The 26,751-nt window shown below is 41.7% G+C and overlaps 1 protein-coding gene across 1 annotated transcript in view; it reads right to left on the bottom strand.

The window, feature by feature from the left end:
* Positions 1 to 9,769: 9,769 nt before the first annotated feature.
* The window catches only part of THSD7B (thrombospondin type 1 domain containing 7B), a 271,641-nt gene continuing 254,659 nt past the window's right edge, over positions 9,770 to 26,751 (bottom strand). Inside the window, exons 21-28 of the mRNA XM_026089076.1 lie at positions 25,431 to 25,576; positions 19,507 to 19,666; positions 18,806 to 18,979; positions 18,613 to 18,708; positions 17,518 to 17,600; positions 15,707 to 15,899; positions 11,841 to 11,928; positions 9,770 to 9,988 (exon numbers count right to left, since the gene is read on the bottom strand). Of these exons, the coding sequence (XP_025944861.1) occupies positions 9,907 to 9,988; positions 11,841 to 11,928; positions 15,707 to 15,899; positions 17,518 to 17,600; positions 18,613 to 18,708; positions 18,806 to 18,979; positions 19,507 to 19,666; positions 25,431 to 25,576 (1,022 nt within the window). The 3' untranslated portion in view covers positions 9,770 to 9,906. The remainder of the gene's footprint in view (positions 9,989 to 11,840; positions 11,929 to 15,706; positions 15,900 to 17,517; positions 17,601 to 18,612; positions 18,709 to 18,805; positions 18,980 to 19,506; positions 19,667 to 25,430; positions 25,577 to 26,751) is intronic.

The following is a 26,751-nucleotide window of genomic DNA, read 5'->3' as shown; positions in this document are numbered from 1 at the left end:
CGTGGCCACGTCCCTACCGTTTCATTTTAATCCTGGCAGGTCGGGGGAATCAGCACAGCGCGAATCTGCATTTGCTCTGCTTTCTCCACGCCGGGTTTACCGCAGGACTTTCTCTTAACACTAAAAATGTTGTTTCGGTTAATATCCATATAGATATTAATACTTCCATGAACCCAGTCAGATCTAGACCTGGTTAATGCCTACATGGAGTTGTGTAGTTATCGAGGCGGCTGGGACCACAGCGTGGGCGCAGGGCTGGCTGGGCACGCGGCAGCCGGGGTGGCCACGCTTGCTACCGCCACTGGTCAGGGACCTTTCATCTCCACGAAAGGCTAGGGACATTTATTTTTTATTTCAGCTGAGAACGTGTGTTAGTTAAAACAATCGCCAGTAGATTTATGCTGCGCCGTGCAGTTATTTCTGCCGAGGCAAGCGATAATTATTCTGGTCGTCCATCTCGTATTTATAGGTATAGTCCAGATATAGTCATTTTTCTATTATCTGAAAAAAAGCATTCCGCCCATGAAAAAGCAGTTATCATACAGAAAGCATGTTTGACTCAGTAAAGGCTACCTGCATCGGTATTGCGCCCTGCTAGCGCAGCCGTTTCCAGCAGCATCAGCTAGTAGATGGCGCAGAAACAAATGCAACATGAACCCAGGGAATACAACCTCCAGATAAATACCTATAGCAGAAGAGAATAATAAATCCAGTCTGCCTCTCGCTATGCAAATCCCCACGTAGCCTTCGCTACAAACCGCGGCACGGAAAGGCCGCTGCAGACAGCTGCTGCCCCCTCGGAAGGGCACCCCCGTCTTCAGCTATTTAGTGACACATGTCATCGCTTGGAACGGACCTGCGTTCTCCTTTGAAAAAGTGCATAATGCGGTGAAGGAAGCGCAAATGAAACGAGGAAATGTGTCTGTGAGGCGAGCGCCAAAAAGCCTCCAGCGAGCAAGCGGTTGCAAGAAGAGTCTCGCTGCAGGAGCCAGCCCTGCGCCCACGGTCGGACAACACCGACGTTTCGGTTTTCCCCGCGTGGAGCCGCACTAAACGGAGCCGTCGGGTCACAGCGCCCTGCTTCGTTTCCCCTCAAGCACATATTTAATATTCATCATGTTATAGGGGGACATTTTTATGTCAGGGAAAACACAAGTGCTCTCATAAAATGACTCAAGGGCAATAAAGCATAAATTGTCTTTAAATCCATAAAAAGGGTTCTGAAGTCACAAACAAGGCATAAAATAATATGGAGCTAGAAAGTGCTTTTTCCTTATTAGGTTTATCAAAGTAAAACTAGTCTGGCAAGCCTGTTCTATCAAGCAAATGGATGTAGAAAAAAAAGAAATGGAAATTCTGATTCATATTCATTGTTTCAGTGTCAGCGAGGGGAGAAAAAAGGTTCACTTTAAATTCTTTACTGATCTGAAGTTTTACAGACAGAGTAATCAAAGCTGATAAAGAAGCAAAAGAAAATCAAAGATAATTAATAGAAACAAAGAAAGCAAGAGACAAGGCCAAAGTGTCTAATATTAAAAAAAGAAAAACAGAACATGCTTGACTGCATCAAGCAACAGTTTTAGGCACAGTCAGAATTTTAATAGGGAGATTTTTTTTTTCCAAACCTCCCAGCATTGGCCCAGCTATCGCTGTTTCTGTCCCTGGCCCACTGCTAATACCCACAAGACTCACCTTGTCCCCATTGGTGTCATCGGCAACGGAGTCTGTCTTGATACAGGTTACAGATTTTTTTTTTCCGTCTGTCTACGTTAGGTATTAACGGTCCTACCTGTAGTGCCGGAGAAGTGACACCAGCACCCTTGAGCCAAGCTCGGCTATTGCCCCTAGCGCAGGGGCAATGCGAGGGGTGAACCTGCTGGCGCCGAGCCTCCTGCCTTGCACAGCAGAAGCCTACTGGAGAAGACAACACACGTGTCACTAAGCTGGGGGGATCTCACTGTCCTTGCAGGTGGGCATGTGTGCATTTAGCATCCCTGCCACCTTGACAAATGAAGATATTCTTCTTTGTGAGGCCACAGAAGGACAAACGAGTCCCGAACATGTCACGCATGCCCTGGGCGAGACCTGGGAGGGAGCTTGGGCTGGCGACGCTTGGTGCGTCTGCTCGCTCCAGGGCTACCAGCGCTCTTGATTTCATTTCACACATCACACCATTGGGGCTTTCCCCCCTAACACCCGCTTCCTGGGTGCACACGATTACGTGAGACCTGCAGCTTTCTGGGTTCTGAAGTTGCATTCTTCCTGGTTGCCATGGTTATAGAAATCAGATGATGGAGAGTAAGAGCTCTACCATTATATGGAAAAATACTCAAAATTTTATTATTTGGAAGACTTGCCCCTAATGATTTGTGAGCAGGGTTGCCAGTTCATCAAGTCTTTTGATTTCTGCGAAATGAAATCACGGCTATGCGAAGTGGGAACTGCGAAGGGGATCCATCAGTCTCACCTTAGAGAGGGTCAATTCATATCTAGACAGTGCTCTTCCAGTATATTAAAAATACTGCACAACTTTGCAAAATCGAAAGGGTTTTTTTTTTTTTTTTTTTTGTCAGAAATGATCCATGCTGTATATACAGGAGTGACACAGGCAGAGAAATTCAATCCTTTTGGCCTCTCTGCAGCCTGTTGAGTGCTGCGGACAGATTTGTGCTCTTCTCAGTTACATCTGGCTGAGGTCCCATGAGCTCATCAGTACAGATTTTGTGGACAAAACTTGATAGAGATTGGAAAATTATGACAGCCCCTAATCCTGAAGAAAACACAGAATTACTGAAGAGCAGTCCATGTAAATGTACTCTCTTTTCTCAGAAGATGACAGTGGTTTCAACAACAAATTGAGTAAAAAAATCATATTTCCAGTTACTGCTTTGCAGTAAGAGAGACTACATTTAAAAACAATGGGTGTGGATCTGCCATATCATAGAAAGGAACAGAGTGACAAGCAACCGTGATGTGACACATCTGCATTACAGCTTTTGGTCTCAATTCAGATTTTAACAGGCTCCATCAGCTGACTGCATTAAGCGTATGAAGCTGCTGTTTGCTGCCGGGCTCTCCTGGAGAAGAGCTCCCACCCTCACAGCGCTGCACAGCCGTGAGAAACCAGGGCGAATTTCATCGCTGCGTTCAGGAGAGAGCCGCGGGACGGAGCCGTCCCATCCGGCACAGCTAAAAGAGAGGCGTGGGGCCATTAGGGAGAAAGACAAATGGCTCAAGTTGCTCTGCTATAACTCGTTTCTGCTCTGACATTTTCTGGGTCTGGCAGCGGGAGCAATGCAGAGACAGTTCAGCCAGTTCAGACCCACTGGCCGTGTTTTAGCAAACCTCTCAAAACAAACTGTTGAACTACAGCAATGGGAACCCCAGAAGCTGCTGGTGTTTTACCTAGGCAACAACTTCCACAAGCTCTACTTAGTATATTATGGAAGAAATAAAATTCTGTCATAGAAAAGTCTCCTCTCCAAAATCCTCCTTTGGGTTGCTTTTATAAGGACAAGGCTTTGGCGTCATCAGAGGAAACAATTAAAATGATCCACTACTCACAGGAAAACCATCAATGTCTCTTTGGACTTTCTGCATTATATTTTCTCAGAGCATGAAAGATGATAGATTACATTTAAACCTCTACTGCGTCTACTCATTGAAATGATCTTATATTTCTGCCCTGAGATAGATCCCAACTACTCCACCTAAATAAATTTGGATATGCTTGGTCTACCCAATGCAGGCAAGCCAACAAGCTTCACCCTGCTGCAGAGCACACTGCTTACGGCACACTCGGGATCTCTCACAGGTCTGCGTTATCACAGCAATTGAGGTGATGTTCTTCTCTAATTCAGTCACTGAATTACATTGACTGGGAATGCAGAAAGGAAAACCAAACTGCGACTGAATCACTTTGTCACCTGAGGTGTTTCAGGACTAATGAATTCATATTTGCAAAGGGTGCTGAAGGTGGACAGCTCTAAGGAAGCAACAGATAATAACCTACAGAGGATCTGATCATGTCTAAGTGAAGTCAATAGGTGTCATTTATTGACTTTGGAGCAGACATATCCCTCCTCTGCCCTCTCCAAATGGGGTTTTGCCTGATGCTACAATAGCATCAGATGAGAGGCATTATCCGCAAGTTAATGCCTGCTAAATGCAAGGTTCAGAACTGAGCTAACAAAAAGCCAGCTGCAATGGAGAAGAAAAGTCACGTTGTTCTAGGTCTAATCCCGCCAATGCGCAGATACCTGCACACCAATATCGCACTACTGCGATTCCCGGGGCAATGGCAGCTGCATGTAAACAGGCTCACTAGGCTGCATCCATTCCTGACACTTCTGCAGAAAAGCTCCTTGAAGCCTGGTCATAAAGGGCTTTCTGCAGAAGCCAGACTGCACCAAAAACAAACAAAAAACAAAAAAACAAAAAAAAAACAAAAAAACCCAAAAAACCACTGCCTCAGCCTCAAAATTAATGCTTGGTGTTCCACTTCATTTGCTTACTGTTGAAAGATTCTTCACTGTTATTACGTTTGAAGAGTTTTCGTCCAAATGTCATATAGGCATCAAACAACCACAACATTCATAACATGCAGGTGAACTTTCATAAAGCAGAGGAGAAAAGAGGAGAAAATTAACATTCTTCTTTATCAGAGGAAATTGCATCTGATTTTTCATTCTATCAAAACATCTCTTTGCAGATGGGATAAATCCCATGAATTGCTTTAACCCACGTATCTGTCTAGAGTCCATTCTATACACTATTGTAACAAAGCATGTAATCAAAGCAAATGAGCGTAATTACCAGTGAGTGCAAATATGGGGATTTTGGACTCTTTTCTGAGACATTTCATATGTTACCAATAAATGTTGTTTACATTTTAAAACAAGAGAAAAATGTATTAGATTGGAAGATAAAAGGGTATATATTAAAGATTCATGCAGAAAGCATCCTGCAGCTATGATTACTGTTATAACTATTCATTCAAATCCATTCTTTTCTCTCCAAGTGTAAATGTAACCAGATTACAAAGTGTGGCCAAATAATACACCATTTCAAGGGACAGTGGAGTCCTGGGCTGTCAGATTTTGTAGTGAGATTTTTCTTTCATTTACCCCTGCCAAGAAGGAACAAGCAAAGCCTACATGCAACTCCATTTACTTAATAATAGTTTGGGTAAATTCCTTCTGTTCTGCTTATTGCACCAAGTTCAGTGAGCGAATGCTTTAAGACATGCTGCACATGCTTTACCCGTTTGTATAACCGAAGCAGGAGAGCCCCTGGGTTACACCAGCATATGTTTGATTACTCTCGTCTTTCTAGTCCTAGTTATCCAAAGGGGTTAGACAGACTTCTTCAAGGCAACTTCACAGCCATAAAACTTTCTAGACTGGTAAAAATGCCCGAACACATCACATCGCCCATCAACACAGTCACACTGGGGCAGGGTGACTGCTGTGAGCTGGGGAATTTCCCTCTCTGGCTGACAGAGCAGATTAGGCAAAACCAAGGTGAATTACATGAGACTTTCTTTGGTTTTCACGCCTGACGGAAGCAGGAGGCATGACCCATCGTACGTGCTACAAGTCAAGTCACATCACATCACAGCAGCTTCATGGCGGGGCCCGATGCCCAGGTGGTGCCAGCAGCTAAATGACAGGAACAGAGCTACCTGTCAGCCCGTGGCTCGAGCAATCAAATAATACGCACGCATATTGCTGGCATCTAACAGCGTGCATGCAGATAAACCTTCATCCAGATAATATAAATCAAGCGCCTGTCCAGGACAGGAGCACGTCACAGCTGTAAGATTTGGCACTTAATTCTTATAAATTATGTTTTAAACTAGACAGAATCTTAATCTGTCTTGAGGCAAGTTAATACACCAGGTATCCTGCTCCATGTTTTCAAGGCGCTGAGTTATATTGTTTCTTTTCTGCATTACTACTTCCCAATTAAAAACAACCCTTGACATTGCATTTAAACTACATCTCTCCTTCCATTCATAGGGGAAAATTAAGTTATGTATTGGGAAAAAATAACTCTTTCAAGAAACCAGCCACGCTATGTTAGCAGCAAATGATCTGATCTCTAATGGTAACTTTACACTTACCAGGACTAAACCAAAATGGAAGTGCTCAACCCATTTTTTTTCAAGAAAGATAGTATTTTCTTTAAGAAACCGGCCAGGAATGCAGGTGCACTTGAGCAAAAGGAATTACTCAATTAGGCTATTCTTACAGACATATCAATATGAGCACAAACAAATTCACAGGTCTTTATCTACCTTGTCTCGGAGGAAGTTTTACAGCAGTCTGTTACTAGGGCAAAGAAAATTGCAGTCCTTGTTCTGGACTGTAGCGTCTGGAGTTAAAGTGCTTGGTGATGCTTCTTGACTAACCATCGAGGAAGGGAGAGGAGTGCAGCTGGCATCCCGCCCTCCTAACGTCAGCGGCAAGCTCCCCACGATTTCAGGAGGTTTCTCCAGGAGAAATGGAGTTTGATTGTACATACCTCATATAAAAGCCCAGATGTTCCAAGTGTCTAGCCACAATGATATGCAGAGATGTGGTATCTCTGCATGCAAATATCCTATTTATGAGCATAATTGAAATAACTGCAAGAATTAGGTAAGCACGCAGCACTTCAGTATTTCTTGGTAATTTGTCTTCTGGCATCTTACTGAAGTTGGTGCTATTCTGCTTCACTGTTGAAGTCTTTAAATGAAGGAGAGAGAATCCCACAGAAGACAGATCTCAAAGGTTTTCAGAAAGAGTTGCATGTTTCACAGCTATAATATAGAGGGAGGAAACATCTGGCAATTGGCATTGAAATCGATAGCGTTGAAACTAAAAGAATGACACAGTAAGTGCATACTACTGTATTGTTTGGTTATTAACTACCAAAACAGATTTCCAGGACATTTGGCAAACTCTTCACCATTAGATGATGTTAAACACAATCAGATAAATATCTTAACAGGATGAGCTGGTTAGGGGTATAGGAATCACCTTGGTGAATCGGACCAAGATCTCCTTCCTATCCGCAGCAGCAGTCAGCACTAGCTACTTTGGCATAAAGTTAGGAAGCACTGAGTAGGCAAGATTTGGGATTAATCCTTCTTTCATGTCATGACTCATTCCGGACTCTGAAAGGCAGGAATTGACTCTGCGCTTTAACAAAGTGCTTTAAGGGCTGGGTATCCCTTTCAGCACATTTATCCGGGGCTCTTACAAGCAGCAATAATCTTGGTACCTGTCTAAATATCCAATTCCTTTTTCTGAATTATGTTACATTCTCGGCCTCATTGATCCTGCAGGGCCATGAGCTCCTCAGCTCAATTTCGCAGCTTAATTCAATCCCAAGTTATTGAATACCTGCAATTACATTGTGAAATTTTCATGAATGATCATTTCTGGTTCTAAGTTATGAAGCTTTGCAGTACTGTGTTGCATACTAACATTCTCATATAAATAATTATCTATCCCACATCACGTAAAACACATAGTGTATATTATACGCACATGCAAAGGTGTTACACGTATATACGAAGCTCTTCAACATTATCAGCAGCAACTGTCCCCTGCAGAAATTGACTGTTTTTGCAAGCAGTGACTTGAGTCATGTCTCTTCAACAACCATCAGGTCTTCATTTGAGACATATCTTCTGAATGCATATCAGGGCTATCCCTACGCCAGGCACTCAGGACGGAGCAACATTTCAGACTGAAACACTCCAATAGATACTGCTCAGTCAGGATTAAGAATAAGGCAAATGTAACGCAGCAATCTTGTAGAAATCAGTGCACTTCAGTCGTTCTCCGAGTCAAGCGATGCTTTCAGTTCTTGGGCTGGCCCAGGGAAGATGAAAGCATCGCAGTTTGGACTGTAATCTACACCGGTATTGAGGGCAATGACCACATGTTGCAGTTATTATTTTCAGTTATCATTACACCAACCTTCCCACGCCAATGCCTTTTTGAACAGCTTACAGTTGAGTTTATTTCTTCATTATTCACAGAGAAGTATTCTCCTCACATCATAGCCCACAGAAAAAAAATATATTAAGATCTGGCAATATTCTTCTTAATAACACTGGGCTGTTATTCCCCTTGCACCTCTTAGCCTATGTATGTTACTCAAAGGTTAAGCACAGGGCACTGTTCAAAAAAAGATTTAGGCCCCCAATGTTACTGAGAAAGCTCCTGCTTTCTACCCCATGAGCAGTTTTGGCTCTGCAGGAGAAAGTGGGGCTAGCAGAATATCTGCAATGGGAAATTGGGTTTGCGACAGTTTTCCCTCTCAGTTTCCCGTGCTGGCACGGCGCACCGCGGCGCGCTGCCGCGGGAGGAGCTCTGGGCGACCCAGAGGAAGCAATCCTCTCTACACCACCAGCCTTTTTCACCAAAACACCGATATTCTAACAGCTTCCCAAAGTGAGCAACAGCAACGGAGCCGCCCAAATGTGGCATTCTGTCCTCATTACGGTCTTCTCTCGGCGTGATCTGCGCCAAAGCAACTGCACGTTGAGACCGGCTACACAGATCGCTTTGCTTGGGAATAATTCTTTTCCTTCCTTCTTTCTAATTATTGGAATAAGAAGTAATATTGAGCTAAAAATAAGACCAAACATTCTCCAGATCTGCAATTATTTTCTGAAATTCTGCTTGTCTATAGTATTTCTTTTACTAATCACTACAGCACAAAATACCCCAGAACTGTTTGAGAACAGGGTCCAATTTCAGACACAGTAAAACACTAATAATTAATGTTGTTTACACACATTTAATTCAATATACCAGAAGCAATATTCTCACTCTCCTTAGCATTTTATTTGCTTATAAATACAAGCCAATACCACAAGATGGCACTTTCTTACTTGCAACACATACTATTATAAACATTTATCCTCTTCAAATGTTCCCAGATGTTTATAATATGTAACTTTTCAGTGGTTTTGAAACATTTAAAAAAGCAAGACCTTCTACAAACAGTATTTGTGTTAGATGTATATTAAATGAGGTCAGGTAATTAAATTTGAAAAAAGAATTTATAAATATTTCAGATAAGAAAATTTAAATACAAAAGCAGAGTTTGTATTAATTAAACTGAATAACAATTTAAACTGGCCATAATGTATCTACATGGTTTAATTTAATTTAGAATACTTTTTAAACAATCAAGTCCTCTAGCCATTCATCAAAACACCTATCTACTCAACTCTTTAAAAAATATTTTCAGTTAAGAAACCACCTACGCTTTTTCATAACAATCCTTATTCTGTCCTATAGGTGGAAATGAAGCAAAATCATATTCCAGACTAGAAAACAGGATAAGAAGCAATAAACTTTAAAAAAAAAAAACAGATAATTTCAGACACTTCAACTCATTCTTCTTTGCGTTTCTCAAAATGCATGATCCAGTCTTAAAGTCTTTTGAACAAAATGTAAACACTAGAAAACTCATTGTTGAAATATGTGAAGAATAAAGAGCCCTGCACTAATATAGTGCATAATGATGCTGTGTCAAACTTGTCATTTACAATAAATGTCACTTTTTCCTCAGGATTGTCATGCCTTTTTTATTTTTTTATTTTTTAGTAATGCCTTTTGATGTCTGTAGATTTTCTTAATTTTTTATTCCCATTGCTCAACAGGAAGAGATGTGTTTTCAGGTCTCTTCAGAAAACTTTCACAGGATCCAAGTCTTTGACTCTTTATTTATTTGTATTTTTTTTTAAATAAAGAGGTGGCAAAATTCTAAGCTTGCAATCTTTCTGTTCTGCCCAGCATATTACACATCAGGAGATTCCTCAAAAAACTGAGAAGTCTGAGACTTACAAAAAAGAAAGCAGTTAAGGCAGTAGATGTCTACATTTGGACTTCTTTTTTCCTGTTACATGTCAACATCGCCGTCGTAGGCTAAGGTGAGAGGCTTCTGTTGCGGAGGAGGGCTTTGATGCTGTTTTGTTTTTTTGCTGCAAGGAAAATAAAAGCATCTCAGGAAATAAAACAAATGCAAACTGTAGTAGTGTATGAAGCTTAAAAACATTTAAAAAAGAAAACAGCTCTCCATGGTGGCTATTTCATTTTGCAGTTACGTGACACTGCTGTGTAGTGGGCCCTTGGGAGCAAAGCGGCATGGAGCTATGCCTATGCTGCTAAGTGTGCAGGATGGGTGCGCCGCCTGCCTAGGAAGGACAGGACAGCCTACAGCCAGCTGTGCTCTTAATCTGCAAGATGAAATAAGACAGAAGTCTCCAGTGTTGTCATCTCAGATGACAAAACAAGGAACATCTCACAGAAAAATGGAGTCATCAACTGTCTGCAGCAGGGATATGCTCATTTTTCCCTTGCACCGAAGCAGCAATAACTATTGTTCCTGAGACATATACTTACTCACTAGTCTTCAAGTGATGGAGAACTGTGTAATGTTATTTTAAAAAATCCTCTATATGCTCCACTTGGACATCACAGAGGAATGGTACTTACATCTTATAAAATAAGGAAACTCCCAGCTAGTATCCAAACTCTGTTATTTAAGCTTTTAACTGAAGAGAAAGAGAGGGAATGAACGAGAAAGAAAATGAGAGAATAAGAGGGGGAGAGAGAGAATAAAGTGATTTTGATGACGTAGGGTAATGTCACCACCAGGGAAACGGTGGCAACTCTCCAGCTCTCGGCTCAGCTTTGCTAGAGGTTTGAACTGTTTAGATTGGTATAATTTCTGGAGCTCATGCCAGCTCCATGGGCTTCAGGGACAGCTGTGGGCCCTGCAGGACACACAGATGCTGATGCTTCATATCTTCTGAGATGCATCTTCTTAAATATTTAAACCAGAAAGTGCGATGTCAACTCTATCAAACCACAGCCCTACCTCGTGGTGACTGCTGCTCTGGAGGAAGGCAAACATCTCCCCGCGTAGTACAACACACCGGCAGAGATGCACACGGGTTTAGACCCGTGGGGTCCAGGACACCCAGCATCCTACTGCTAATTGTGGCTAGAAACAGAAGTTTTAGAAACAGGGCATGTTTCCTCCTGATGGTCTCGCTGCAAAAAACTACCTGGGGATTTCCTGAGCCGGAGCATAGAGCCAGGAAACCCCACCTAAACCCAGGGCCCCCATTGCCTGGGACCTGCTAAGCCATGGGGGAATCCTGCTCTCTTTCTGGCATCCGCAGTACCTGATAGCGGTGAGCTCACGAGGTGACAGTGCACTGTGTGAAAAATAAAATCTTTTCTTTATTTCAAATGACAATTTCATCAGATGCTTCCTACTTCTTATGCTGTGGGAAATAAAATTTCCCCAGTTGCCTCTTCTACTCCATTCACGATTTCATAGATCTCCCTTGTATTCCCTTGTCAAGCATCATTTTTCAACTGAACGACCTTATTCTGCTTAGTCCTTCCTTGAACGGAACTGTCTTCTAGATCCAATCAGCCTTCTTGTCTTTATTTTTTTTTTCAGTTTTACTTATCTTTTTTGAAGTGGGTACAATAAAAAGTCCTTCTAATCCTAGTAGAAGTCTGCATAAACGTAAGTGCCTTTTGATAACCAAAAAATAATTCTTTTCCTAAATAGACACACATGTAGCCTATATAGCCACCATACTTCTTCAAGATCATATCAGTTAGCATTTACAATTTTGAGAGTTTTAAATTATTCTGAGGTAGGGGCCAAATGATGGTAGTCAAATTATCCAAGTTCAATTCTTCCTTAAGACCTCAAAGATTAAATCTCTGCAACAGAGGGCTTTGACTGTGCTGTATCTTGGATTATTTAAATAAAAGCAAACAAACAAAGGACAAAATACATGCAGAACTTACCACATAAGGTAGGATGCAAAAATCATGAAAATGATGATGAGGAACCCACCAGCTGATACTCCATATACCCAGATCTTCAGTCTACCATCTGTTGGAAGATGAGGAAAAAGGATAGAGGGAGAGAAGGAAAGAGTAAGAAGCTAATACACACAAATTCTTCAGAGGATAAATAAAGAAAAAACACACAAGCAAAATTGATATCGCTGTTGATGGGAAACACAGCAAGGACTGCCCGGGAATAATCCATAAAGAGCATGCTTTTGATGGAAAACATTTTCCTGCAATCTTTTTCAAAACAGCATTTTAACTCTGGTAAAGATTTTAGGCTTTCCTCATGAAAACTCAGAATGAACCCTCCAGGTCAGTGCTCCAAAACAGCATTATCCCCCTCTGGCAGAGCTCCCGCAGCTCATTCCCGAGTGCCGGTGCTTGCCGTGGAGCAGAGGAAGCATGAGGCAGCCGGGCTGCTAGCCCCAGACAAGAGCAGGGCGCGAGGCAACTGCAGCGCATCCGCTCGCGGGTTGCAAAGGCCACTCCGGCAAACCCGCTTCAGTGGTGAGCCGACCCCGACAAAAATGCCGGTACACCTACTACGCCCAGCCTAAAAAAAGGCAGACTGGGAAGGGATGCGATTGCTCTCTGCAAGTACCTGGGGGTCACTAGGGGTAAATACCAGAGCGAACAAGCTACTTAGAGCTGAAAAAATGCTTGGACAGGTACAAATGGGAATAAATTCAGCTTAGAATAAAAACAAGAACATGTTTTATAAAACTAAGAGGGATAAAGTTGTGCAAGAGCTTTCTAGTTGGGCCGCGGGAGCAGGAAATGTAATGAGTTTTAAGGGGCAGTGAGACAGGGCTCTTGACAGAGCTGTTAGATTTGTCTGCATGCCGGGCCAGGGGACCGGACCCCGCGACCCTGCAAGAGCCCTTCCACGCACATGGCTCAGCTTGAGCGTGTTGGCATTTTCCTTCTGATAGAAAGCTTTGAAACATGTTGTGTTGATGGTTTTTGAATTAAAAGCTTCGCATTAATAATAATCATTAAAAAATCAGCATTTCTGCTTCTTGCCCAGATCTGGATGTATAGAATCCCTTGTAGACAGAAACTATGGGTTTTTTTTTTTCCGTGCAGTATTATTCATATCAAAGTCGTTAATACCTACTGGGGGCAGAAATACGAAGCCACCCCATGGCCACGGAAATGATTCTGACAGAAGCCGTAGCAGACTCATCATGCGTGCACGGAGCCGCCGCATGGGACAGCCACCGAGCCTACTTCACATTTTATGTTTGAATGACGATATTTTTCAAAGGGAAACATATTTAACCAGATCCCATCCCTACTGCTTTTTCCCAACTCTGTGGAAAGGCTGAGTATCTCTCACAGAGTTTCTCTTCTCCCCAGCACACTGGTAGCCTGTCTCCCAAGTGAGAAGAGCTCAGTGTGTCACGTCCACAATTTGTGCTAAAGTCCAGGTATGAATTTTGTGGCCCCTCTCCACTGGAGAGGGGCCACAAAACATTTAGCAGTCCTGCAAAGGGGATTTCACAGCAAGAGAAAGGCATCCCTCCATGTCCACTACGAAGGCAGAGATGCTCTCCATCCCCAGTATAAAGGCATTGGGCCCTGCAGCCTACATTTTAGCAATACTATTTAAATTGCCTCTCGACTCGAGAAAGTTTTTGTACCTGAACTCTGGCCTCTCAGAGCGTGGTACAGAAAGGAAAAACACAGCCTGATTCAAAATCAGTTCTGTGCGCTCCTGCAGAACATTTAAAAGAACAAAAGCATCAGTCTCATTAAATTGGTATAAAATTTGCATTCCAAACTATAACCAGGAAGGGAAATCAAATTAAATAGACAAAGGCACATACATTTCCCCTGACAGATACCAGGCCTTAGAAGTACACAAACGTCAAGGGCTATCATACTGAAGAGTGTTATAACGCCATTCATACAGGAAGGTTCACCATAGACTCGCTGTCGAGAGCATAACTGGTGACAGTGGTTCCTTGGCGTAGCTAGCAGTAATTATTGCAACTCCCCACATTAGTAAGCCTGAGAGCTTTGTTTTAGGGGAGCAGTTACATATTTTGTCATGAAGCTAGACAAAGAAGGGGAACGATCTGAAGCATACTAGCCTTGAGCTGTGGTTTGAAGGACACATAGAGGAACAGACTGAAGAGATACCTACAGGGCTCCATGGGGTTGTCTAGCAGACATGTGCCTTCTTTACTGCTTTGCCCTGTAGTGTTTCTGTAACATTTCTGCCCCAAAATTAAATCATACCATGCTTTGTAAAAGCTCCTTAGACCCTCTTTCTCTCTCCCTGCCCCTGAGGGAGAACCAGCTCCACCACAATGCTGCACCAAGGCCAAGCTTTCAGGGCTGCAGCCTTGAATGCTGATTTGGAGAGAGGGATGTAGCATCCACCTACTCCTCTCTCCCTTTTGCTAACCCCACAAAGGTATCAGCTGAAGACGGGACACCTAAGTAAGTCTACAGACACCGACAAAAAGGCAATTAACCCCAAACCTGCGACCCGAGCTGCTAGTGAACTGCGTAGGCTTTTGGATGATGAGTTTGATCTAAACCCAGCCAACTTTAAAAGGCTTTGGACCAAGCTCTATTAGCTCTGAGACTGTCAATGCAAAGGGTAACTACTGTATGCAAATCAAATATGTAAATGTAACATTCAAAGTGTGATCACATATATCAGGCAGAGTTACGGCCCCTTGAATACCATAGCAGAATTTTTCATTACATGTTTTCTAAAATCCCATGTTCATTACAAACTAATAGGAAACAACCACAATGTCACATCACAGAGTACGGGGAAGGAGGCACTGGGAGGATTTTAGAACATGGGGAGAATTAATGCATTTTGACATGCCTGACACTTTTGTCTTCCATTTTAAAGTTTCATTCCTATTTTAGAAATTTATTTTGAATAAATTAATGTTGCGAAAATAGTTTTAAAATGAGAAACTCACCAAAAAAAAATAACAAAAATGCAAGTGTGTGAAAAGTGGGGAAGAAAAATACAGTGAGAGCAAGAAGATCAAACAGGTATGTTTGCTTCTGCAGACTTCTACTCCCCAAGTTTTACCCAACCTCACTCATTTAGTTAGGCTACTGTTCAAGATTACTTGGTTACGTTACCTGGATAGTAATGCTCAAACTGGTATCAGATACTATAGCAATGGCTCCAATGCTGTATGCCGGTCTAGGCATATTCAGTATGCCAGTTCAAACTGGGAAACATTTTATGACACCAGAGTAAAAGACCAGTTTAAGACTCACTATTTGGGTATATCATAGCTTGCCTGTTTCAGGGAAGTGGGGTGGGGAGTGGGGGAATGTCTTTTTTTTTTTTTAATGTCTTAACTTCAACACTTAAAACTTTAGCCTCTTCAACTGTCTATACATTTTCCACCCTGTTTTTTCATATACTTTTGAAACATGGCAAGAAAAAAACCAACCTCTTCTTTTAAGAAATCTTAATGTGTATTTCTGCTCTGAGTCTTCTGAAGTGCTAGTGATCAATGTCTTTCCCGGTCCAAACACAACGTTTGTAGAAACATCATCAGATAATAATAGTAAGCATCCCCCCAAATCACATATGAGTACACTTTTGCAAAATATTATTGCTTCATTTTGTCTCCGCTATCACTCAGCATAAGAGATTACGATTATTTTATATAGCCACAAAGGAAAGAAAGATGACACACAAGTTAGCAATTGTGAGACTGCTCTGCAGCTCCCAGACACAATCTCTGATGTTATGATCTACAAAGCATGTACCTTTCTTCTACAGAAACGTTGTAAAGAAAATTTATTCCATTCATATTTAAGTTTTTCACCTGGATTAAAAGGTTGAATAGACCATCCTTTGAAAATGTCATGCATTTTTGAGTTGACAGGTTTATTTTTTCCAGCAACAGTCTTAACATCAGCTTTCTTATCTTCTAAACCTGGTACCTTCATGCAGTAATCCAGGAAACCATTTGATCTCATTATTTCTGTATATCCTCGCTCACATCCGCAGACTCCTCTCTAGGTGATAAAAGGGAATTCGATATTAAACTAAATAGTATCCTCTTGCAGAACAGTGCAAATTGTAGGTAAACTATGAAGAAACTGTGAACTACTTTCTGCACATGTAATCAGCAAGTTAACTTCCACCAAACCAAACAAGCCAAGAACTGGTACCTGCAAATCCATTTCAGACCAAAAAGAAAAAAGGTATATAGGGTATTAGCTGAGAGAGAGTCAGTAATTACAGAGAAGACCAACATGGAGCCATTTTCATGCATTTTCATTCTAACAGGCTTAATCATAGGCATCTGTGGCTTCATCCTCAACCTCTCTTGTCAATAAAAATTTTACTGCTAACCATGCTGGGCATTAGATAAGATTAACAAAGAAACAGTCTGACTCCAGATCCAAACCCTTTATTCCAAAGTATTTCCATTTCAGTATTTCTTGAAATGAAGCATTGTCCTTATGACCAAATATCCATTGCCCTGTATCAGTCTAGGTTTCTTAGAAGTCTGTGGCTCACTAAATAGATGCTCGATTTTCTGGATGTCTGCTTTAATACAGCTTTCTTAGGTTGTCTTTCTTTGCTAATTATCTTATAATTACAACATCTGTCTGAGGGTCTGATATCTTTTGTTACAATCCAAAAAAGTGATTGATTTACATTATCTGTGATCAGAAGTTAACTCTTGACCTCAGCATTTTGCCACAGCCTCCTCAATTTGTTGGTAGATGATCCTGAGCTCTTGAGAGGCTTTGGGCAGAAAATGGAATCTCAAGAGGTTTTATAGATAATAAATGCCAGTTTACCCATCACTTTTATATCCCTGCAGGCTCTCAGCGCTCTCACAGCAACCCCCATGGCCATACTCAATTGCCCATGAGCTCGTTTCCGATGTGTACTTCCTCCCACGAGATATCCAGCTGATGCTGAGAGCTGTGGAGGCTATTTTCAGAAGCAAGCAACTACTCCCCAACGGCAACCCAGCTAATTGAAGGGGTCTGGGTTTTATATTCTGTCACAGTGATGACACAGAGACTAACAATAAGCCGTTTTGGGAAGCTTTTTCGCTGGAGTGTGGTACTATAGGAAGTGCCAATTTTGAAATCTGTGCCTAGCGTTTGCTGGGTGGCAAAGGAGAGACAATGCCTTAAGGCTTCAGCAGGTTTTGCAGATGCTCAACATTTCAGCAAACAAGGTCCCTTCCAGGTTTTGCTTTAGGAGGTAGCATGAGGACAGTGAGATCATGCTACCATGGCTTCCTCACAGACAGAGGGGCTTTCTGTGTCCATGGAGGAGAGAAAAGGGAAGTATGCTTTTATCTCCTCTCAAGCCAGTTCTAAGCAGTCTTCATTTGCTGTGTGACAGAACAATAGAGTTTAATGAAAATTAAACTAAGAGGTTCCAAAACTGCTCTACAAAAAGAAATCCAAAATTATAACACCATCAGCTTGTTTCCGCAGGTTTGCGAAGGTTTCCTTTCAGATTGAAATTCCTGCAGCTTCCTCAAGGTGGTATTATGCGCACACTAAACTATTTTCTAAGGTCCTAAAATGCATTTGAGATACAGAAGATAACTGAATAGCTTTTGCAGTGTTAATTCCTCAATCATATTCTGCAGCAACTAATTACCTCTGTGCAATAGGAGAATGGTTTCCTGCATGCTGGAATGCAGTGCTGAATTTCAGCCGGTTTGGTCTGAAGAGAACACCCTCCTGTAAAAGAAATTATTGAGCACTTTAAAGGGTAGGTTTTACAATGTTTTTGACTTGGATCACTATAGTGTAAGTATTACTTGTTTGCTTATTCTACATGGTTAAATACTAGTCTATTGAGCTCATTAGCATAATATCTGTAGGCATCACATTAATTAATTTGCCTTAACAAGGCAGGGAATTATTATCATATCCATCCTACTAATGGAGAATGGAGACATTCAGAATTAAGGAATTTGCCACAAGCCACATAGGAAGTTGGGGACAGAATCAGGAATTAGATGCAGATCTTCTTCATCCCCATTAATGTCTTATCTACATCAGAAGACATAATCCACATTAACACCTTAGCCCATCCTCACTTGGGGAAGTCTGTGCTTCTACAGGCATAAAAAAATGTTAATGCATTCTTAACTACTTGGCAACCCATGCACATAAGAATTTGTATATTATTGTAACAAGTCATTATAAATAGAACTAGGATGTGCAAGCCCTATTGCCTTTGCCAAGAAGTCATGGAGCTTCAAAGTGCTGACCATGAATTTCACTTTTCATCATGTACAGGAAGACTTTGTAGGTCACAAGAACAGCAGGAATCTCACAGTTTGAACTCTGAGTGATTTGAGATTCCTGTGCCTGGAACAGAAGAAGAGTTAAAGAATCCGGGCTCTCTACCATGCATGCAATTTTCTCTTCCTTTCTCTACAGTTACAAAAAGGTTGCACTATCAGCTGCGCAAGCCAGGTAGGCCTTTTAATATGTGCACTCGTTTCTTCCTGTGACCAACCAAACAATAGGAGTAACTCACCCAATTACTCTCATTTAATGACATGTGTGATGCTGACCTGATAACAGGTTGGTGAATTCCTACCTACACACAAATCTGAACTGATATTCTGAAAGAACGCAGAAAGGCACTCCAACTGTCCTTCGAGCAGCTGATTCAGAGGAAGAAATAAAACGGGATGAAGACTTTTTAATCACAATCGTGTGTGGCAGTTTTTGGCTATACCTGTGACGTTTATCCCATCTGAGCGCTGACACCACACAGTGCGTTCATTTTCTCGCCATAGGCTGGTTTTCCACAGATAGTTGTAACACTTCCCTCCTACAGTGTAAAGACATCAGTACCAATTAGTCTTCACATTGCAACAAAATCAAAAGAAATTCTCGAATGGGAGAGAGCAGACTTGTGACAACGCTACCTGAGCAAGGCTGTGTTTCCATGACTTGTCCAGAACAGCTCTCTTGGTTCTCAAGAGCCTGAACTATAAATGTTCTTGATCGAGATTGGCGACCTGTTGTCTCAAAGCTCCTGCCACCAATGCACGTGAGCTCACATGAGCTCCACTCCGACCACTCTGTCAGGTGGCAATCACCTACACATTGAATGAATAAATCAGGGGTTACCAAAAGGAATCAGCCATAAAGGATAAGGACAGTCTAAGTATACATCAACTTTAATAGCAAAATACCACCAGTTTATCACTCAATGATAGGCATTATTCAGATTTTCTGCTTCATATGGTATCTTATCTTCCCAAGAAAGAAAGACTTTTTCAAGCAATCTAGAAGCATCAGACTGAGCATTAGCTGATCTGCTGAATTACATGTTCTTAGTAGTATCTCTGATAGTGCTCAATGCTGGGAATGCTCCCTAAGCTGAGATTGCAGCACAATTTCCCATATCGTCTGACCACAGCCATATGTCAGAAGTTGAGCAGGGGCTATGAGCTTGAACAACGGAGGCCTGAGCATAACTCTGACTTTTGTAAATTAACATAAAACAAAAAATGAACAACAGCTGTTCTACCAGTATGAGCTACAATTGCTGAACTATAGAGGCATCTCTATCTCAAAAAGCTATCTCAGACAGAAATCTACTGCGACTTCCCAAAGGCTTTACCTGGGCAAGGCACAGAACAGGGTAATTGCAGCACACTCTCTTTTGATGGTAGCTCACCACATAAAGCATTTTCCACTGGTTTGGAGGTATCAGAAACAGACGCATCATGCACTACACATGTGAGGTTGCGGACTTGGAAGCCATCTCCACACTGTCCACCCTATAAAACAATAGAAAGGAACAGAGACACATGCTGCTGACATAGGCACATCACAGAAGAACATGGTTGACTCCACCTGAAAAGACTTCAAAGACAAATCTGGTCCCTGGACTGAACAGTCCTCCAGGTATGCCAGGTCACGGGAGGACAGATGGAGATCTCCAGGCATGTCTCTACTGAAGCCAAGACCCAGGGGCACTGCCAGATTCCTCTCCCCATGCCGGCAGAGCCGCATGGGAAAATACATCATAACCGAAGTGGGAGAACAGCACACAAGTGCTTTTCTTTCTCCACCTGGGAGGTCCAGGAAGAACCAAGTAGCTGAGGAGATGAGGAAGAGCTCTGGCAGGAGCTTTCTGTGCAGTGGCGCTGTTCCACGTGGTCCTGGCTAGCAGCTTTGCCCCCGGGAGCCAATGGGACGCTATGCATGGATGAGAACTACTGTACTCAGCATTAACACAGTTCAGAGTGGAAGAGGGTCACAGCTCTGGGGCAGTGTAAGAACAGTTTTCTTTAACAGTAGCAAAAGAAAATGTAATACTGAAATGAATTAGCTGGAACAATTCAAATATGCAGGACTTGAAGCCTGTGCCTAGCACACGGCATGAATGGAAAGGATATGTAAAGAGCATTGCTTCAGGACAGTTGGTCTTTTCCCATATGGAAAAGCTTGGAACCTCCTAGGAGAAGGGGTGGGTACCAAAAATGATGAATATCCTGGAGGAGATTGCTATCTTGGGGGTTGACCCTTCATGCCTTTGATTAGAGCTAATGAATTTACTGATTCTTAAGACTAACTGAAAAGCTAACTGAAAACAAAAATTCTCAGCTACTCTAAAGAAGCCAAGGGCAGAGCCTGGCCACAAAGAATGGACATTTCCATTCATCTCCTTTGATGATACAGTCCAATATGAGTGTTTGAATGGTGTAAATCTGCAACAGCAAAAATTCTTCAGTGCTTTTAATTTGACTGCAAGGATTGTCATCTACTAGGATGTTTGTGTAATTTCTTAATTGTGCAGACAGTTATTGATTCCAAAGTGGACAGATATCACTGATTCATTGCACATACTCTACTGACTTATCTTCCAACGTTAGCCACGGTCTGTTAGCACTGAATTAACTCTGAACAAGCAACAGAAGACTCCATCTGAGCCACTCTTCAGCCCAGTCCTGAAACACTTAGCAATATACCAAAATACTGGCTAAAAAAGGCTTCCTTTACTGGAAAACCAGTATCGTTTGGCTAAACTGACGATCAAGGACTGAGGATGCTGTAAGAACTGAAGCACCAAGGCCACCTTAATCCACTTCTGACAAACAGAGTTGCAATGATGTTTGAGGTACACACCTTAAATCTGTGTAACGCTTTATGCACGTGCATCCTAAGCCTTGTGGAAATGGCACTTTACAAAATTCAGTAAATAACACTCAAGAAGAAAGGTGAAACATTGCCTTTGTATAACTGAGGGAAGTGCTACTTGGATCGCTTGGCAGTAGATTTTTTTTAAAATAATGGACTTCATCTGCAGAACTGAATGGCTCCCTACCAGGCACATTTATTCACCAGCATGTTTGATAGCAAGAATCTCAAGAACGGCTCTCCTATATACCTGTGGTACCTTTTTCATTTTCTGCATTCCTCCTTTTGCTGACACACAATGAAATGAAAATAGGAGCCTAACTAGTTGGATTTAAAGCAGTTGCTAATCAAAAGTGTCTTAGAGAAGTATTAGTGCAGATTTACTATATGCAGCTACATTTTCAAGTTTTCAACACCCTGTTTCACTTTAGTCAGTATGTAACTTACTGTTCTAAATTACTGTTTCACCACCGAAACCTCTATTGCGGTCTCAGATTAATGGTGTGTGAATAACTCATGCAGCTGTCAATTGGGTTAGAGTTCTTAGAAATTGCTGGTGGAAACAGAATACGATGTGGAGAAAATTCTCTGGGGATATGGGCACTAATCAAACCGTAGTGTATTTCCAACTCAAAGAAATGGCTCGTGGAATGACTGACAATTACTAGAAAGGACAAAAAAAGTTTTTAAAATGATATGTATTCTTTTATAAATAACATATATAAACATAAATTTATGCAAATATACAAATAGTTATATAAATATATGAATATGAATAAACTACTTTCTTTTTCATAAACTATTTTCTTTTGGTATGGTAGTCTCCACTACAAAAAGCAACACGCTTCAAGGCAACATTCTTCATTCCTCTACCATGTAATACTGGAAATACACTCATATTTTCCTATGTTTAGAATAAGAAATAAATAAAAACCATGGCATCTCAAACAATTCAAAAGGTAAAGGTTAGCTTTTGAATAGTGGCTTCCATTTACTCGCTTTCATTCAAGACCAGCAAGGTTGTTTTTGCAATCAACAGAACCCAATGACACACTTAAAAGATGCAACGTTGCCCTGTCATTTACAGATGAATATGACACTGGCTTTTTCAGTACATCTGGCAAGGTCATAAGCAATGCAGGAGCACTATATTAACTTTCATATCATCTTAAAAATTATTCATGTCCCCAAAATTATACATTTGAAGATCTAATTAATAGGTGTGGAATCAGTGGAAGTTTGCTACAGTAATGGCACAACGAGGTTGCAGTGAATAGCTCCTAATCAGAGGAGAATTGCCTAGCAGATTATCAAATATTCAGAACTCTGGGGATCAAATCTGTATTGTAAATGCCCTTTCTTGGTAGATGTGATGATCTGAGGTTTGCGCAGAACCAGGATTTTTCTCTCGAGTCATGAGCTCCTTGCAGGAAATCTGCAGGGCTCTGATTTCCAGCGGGCAGGACTTCCCTCCCCATGGCTGCACAAATTCCCGCACTGACCCTTTCAACCACGCAGAGAGCCCAGGGTTCCCTACGCGTGTTTGGGGATCTCCAGTCTCCCTGCACGCAGCCTCCCCCTGCGAGCCCCCCTCACCCCACGTGACCACCCAGAAAGCAAGGAGAAGGTTTGGCCAGCAACGCTTAGGACTTTTAGTTATTAGCTTGGAGAGAGAAGAGATACAATTAAACAAATAGAAGCGTAACCTAAGATAGTGTTTTGACAACCAGAGATGTTTTTAATTTGCTAACATGCTGACATATGACAGCATCTACACAAACCTGCTCTTACTTCACCCTCTCTGATGCATTACCAGCCACATACAACACATTAGTAACCGAACAGATGATGGTCCTAATGAGATGCTTTGCCTGGACATGACTGTAAGAAAAGTTTTCTCTTTTCAGCTTTTACCTGGGTTTCGTGCATGTTCACAGTCATTTTAGGTAAAGAGTTGATTGGCCAATGCCAGTCTCATCACATGTTGATGCTCATGGTGATGAGCACTGACTTACATAAAAATTCTTAATAAAAAAAAAGTGCTATATGATCACATTTAAGGGACAGCTTTTAAAACACTTTAGAAAGGAAGGGTTCGTAGCCTGGGAATTGTAGGTGGCTAGTGTTTGGTAATGTCTAGTTACTTGGCTTATATTCCCTTAATGGAAAAATTATGAACAGTGTCAGCCACTGCTAATTTTTACTGTTTTCTTCCTCCTTATCAGGGTAAAACACTTCAGCTCCAGTGGGAAAATAATTCATGTAATGTATCCCTTTAAGATTAGCTATATTGCCCATTTTCAAAGTTCTGCATCCCCTTGAACACAGCACAGATGCAGCACCCTCCGCTGGAGGTGTGCCCGTGATATGTGTAATTTCATGGACAGCAGCACACTGATTTACGTACTGTGAAAATCAGCAATACAAAACACTTAGCAAGATCTATTCCTAAACACACAAAAACCTCTAATTATTCACATGAAGTCAACTTATGGTCCTTCTATGATTAAGAAATACATTCTCAGTTATCTCATAATACAAGAAAGAAATATTTTAGCCTAATAATTAGGTGCCCTGTTTATATTACTACAGGAGGACATTTTCATAATACGTATTTTGGTTCTACCATAGTATGCATTTATCTTATTTAACAAATTATCCTTGAAAACAGGACTTCTGAGAGCTTTCTTTAGAAAGCAAGCTTAAGCTTCTTTTCCAAAAAAGCACAGGAATAAATCATCCTATATTTATGAACTGCATTTAATTCCTAAGCACCTCATTAAAGAGAACTCGACATGAAAAAAATGGCTCCTCTCCAAAAAACAAAGCAAAGAGTAGAGAAGCTACAACACAGTAATTTAAGAGGAGAAGCAAGCTGTATCGCACAGGGAGTGCAGAATGAGATCTGGGTTAGAGCAGGTTATGATTACTTGCTTTGAGCTGAAATTTAGCTGGCTTCTGGATGCACACATTTTTATTCTGCAAGATGCATTATTCAGCTGGAATATGCTAGGGTGTTAAAAGAATTAATATGGAAGCTGAATTATCAGCTATGTTATTTCCTATGGTTGAAGGTCTCCTCCCTAATGTTTAGCAGAATTTGCTTGCCTTAGGTGGACAAAATGGTAGTTGAGGATGTTATACATAAATAAATAAGGTATGCAGTACATACACAGATCATATTCACATCCTCAGTTGCAATGAGTTGTCATTCCATACAGGAACAGAGAAAGAAAGGTGGCCTTAATTGCTTCTCTGATCTTGGACTGTCCAACGATCATATCAGTCCAGATTTCATTTATAAACACCTGGGAAAAATTCTAGATATCTGTGATGCCACCGGCAGCACTCTGTACAGCTCTAAGATGCTCTCCTGCATCTGCTTTGCCTCTGTCAAGAAAGTGAGTAGGTACTCAAGAAGCCACACCATGCTAGAGGGCAGGCCACAAAAGACAAGGGATGTGTCTTTACATGCATTATTGGCCTTATTTTCCTACACTCTGCAATGTGGAGAAGCAGCCGCAGATCCCCACAGAGGTCTTGTGCCCTGGGATCGGAGAGGGGATTTTTCAGCCACACTTCCCTCACCTGCATCTCTGCAAAGCCGGCTTCAGGCAGACTGAGTGGATTTCATTCTGCCTGGGAAACTTCAGCCTAAGAGATTCATGTCCACTTAATCTGGCTTACTAACTAATATGTTTAAATATATGAAACACAATCTAACAGATAAGGAGAGCAGAAAAAGTGTAGGGGGAAAAAAAAAATCAATTCAAGCTTGATGCAACTCAAGGGTAGTGAGAAAATGAAGACTCCAGTGCTGACAAAGCAGAGGTGCAGAGTGTGTGTGCAGCACATGGCAATTTATTCCGGCCATTTTTAGATCATTAAAAAGATAGCCACACTTAGGAGAAAGTAGAAATCAGCATTTCATACCATAACTTACACTATCGTACTTAACACCCTGTAGGGAGAGACCTCCTATAGAGCACTTTAAAAAAAAAGAAAGAAAAAAAACCCACTAAACGCTCCTGAAAACTAGCCTATCTATTTTTGTGTTAGAGTTATTTTATATAATTAAATTATAGGTCACCATGGCTATGCTCACTCAAGCACATTTACTCTGTAAATCTCTTTTAATACCTCTATAAGCTCACAGTACCAGAACTCATATTGTTATAAATAGTTTTTGATAGCTGGAAGATTATGTGAGCAGGTTTACTGTTCTTGAACTTTCCCCGCTTTATCATGGGTCTTATCAACTCTTTCAATGACAAAAAAACCCCACCTCAAACCTACGAACAGCGGCCTAAATCAATTCTGTCGCATTACCATGATTTTTATTGTTAACATCAAGCACCAGCACCGCTGGGAGCAGTTAGCGAGCGTCCGAGAAAGCCTTACCTCCACCCGGCACGGAGACCACTCTCCCAGAGCCCAGCGGTAGCACGGCTTGACGGGACAGTGCCTGTACTGGGAGAGCTGAGCAGGGCACGGCCTTCCTCCGCCCTGCGCCCGCAGCACGACGGCGCGCGAACGCACCGCTTGGCCTGCGCCGAGAGAGAAGACACCGTAAGATGAGCAAGATGCTGCTTTTTTTTTTTTTTTTCCCCCTTACACATCTCTGCAGCTTTACGCATTGGTGCTCTCCTCCCTCCCAGTCCTCTGTGGCTTCATCTTCTCCGTAAGCTTCTTCCTCCCCTGTCTTTTATTATAACCCCTCTCTCTCTCTTCAGCCCTAAACTCCCCTCCTCCGGACCGTCATCCTCTCTTCTGTGCCCACGGAGGACAAGGAGACGAGGCCGGGGCTTCACTAAGGCCCCAGCCCCGTAGAAAGACCCGCCTGTGCGGACCCCAGTAGGCGCCAGCGTCACGGCCAGCCCACGAAAACACCCCGTCCGCACCAGCAGACTCGCGGCAGAACCAAGCCATGGGTTTTTAACGGAGACCCTTAGCTGCGACACCGCGTGATCGCAGCTGCGGTGTGCTCCCTGCCGAACGGGCTGGGCGGGCTTTTTGTTTTGTTGCTTTTGTTTTAATACTGGCAGCTGCGGAGAGATTTTATGGACAGAAGCTTGTCATTTTATGTCTGTGAATTAGCAACAGTTTATAAAAACGCAGTTAAAAGTAGTTTGGCTTTTCTTTAATTAACACCATATACAAGTTCCATCTTTTTTATAGAGACTTGCTGCATTGCTGACAAACCTACAGTGCTGCTATGACACCCCGTACGTGTAGTTTATCAATAGAAATAAAGGCAGATTTTGTGATGAGCAGTTATATGGGCTTATCATTATTACTAGTTCATTTTTCCACCAATAAAAAGCTGTTGGGAAAGTAATTATTCAGGAAAACTCTTGGATAATATGGATGCAATTACTAAATCTTTTATTCTGTGGTTTAGTCACTGATGTTTTGTATGTTTCCAAATATACTATTTGTTTATGCAATACATTTAAATACTTGACTAAATCCTGATTATTAAATATGACAAGAAAATAACAGCATCATTTCCAACATTATACATTCAATATGCTTCCACAGATTTTTAACAAATGAAATTTTCTTTTTATGACCAATTATGTGCATCTAATTTGAAAATTGCAAGTACTCTAATGGCTATTACCATCCATAACCACTTCTACAATTTCCATTAAAATCCTATTTATTTTTGGTGAAAACTTCTTCAGCTACTGAATGGAAAAAGCAATTATGTTACCACTTC

Source organism: Apteryx rowi, unplaced genomic scaffold (assembly GCF_003343035.1).
Source record: "Apteryx rowi isolate R43461 unplaced genomic scaffold, aptRow1 scaffold_8, whole genome shotgun sequence".
NCBI classification, from domain to species: Eukaryota; Metazoa; Chordata; class Aves; order Apterygiformes; family Apterygidae; genus Apteryx; species Apteryx rowi.
This window is presented reverse-complemented; position numbering and strand designations above follow the sequence as displayed.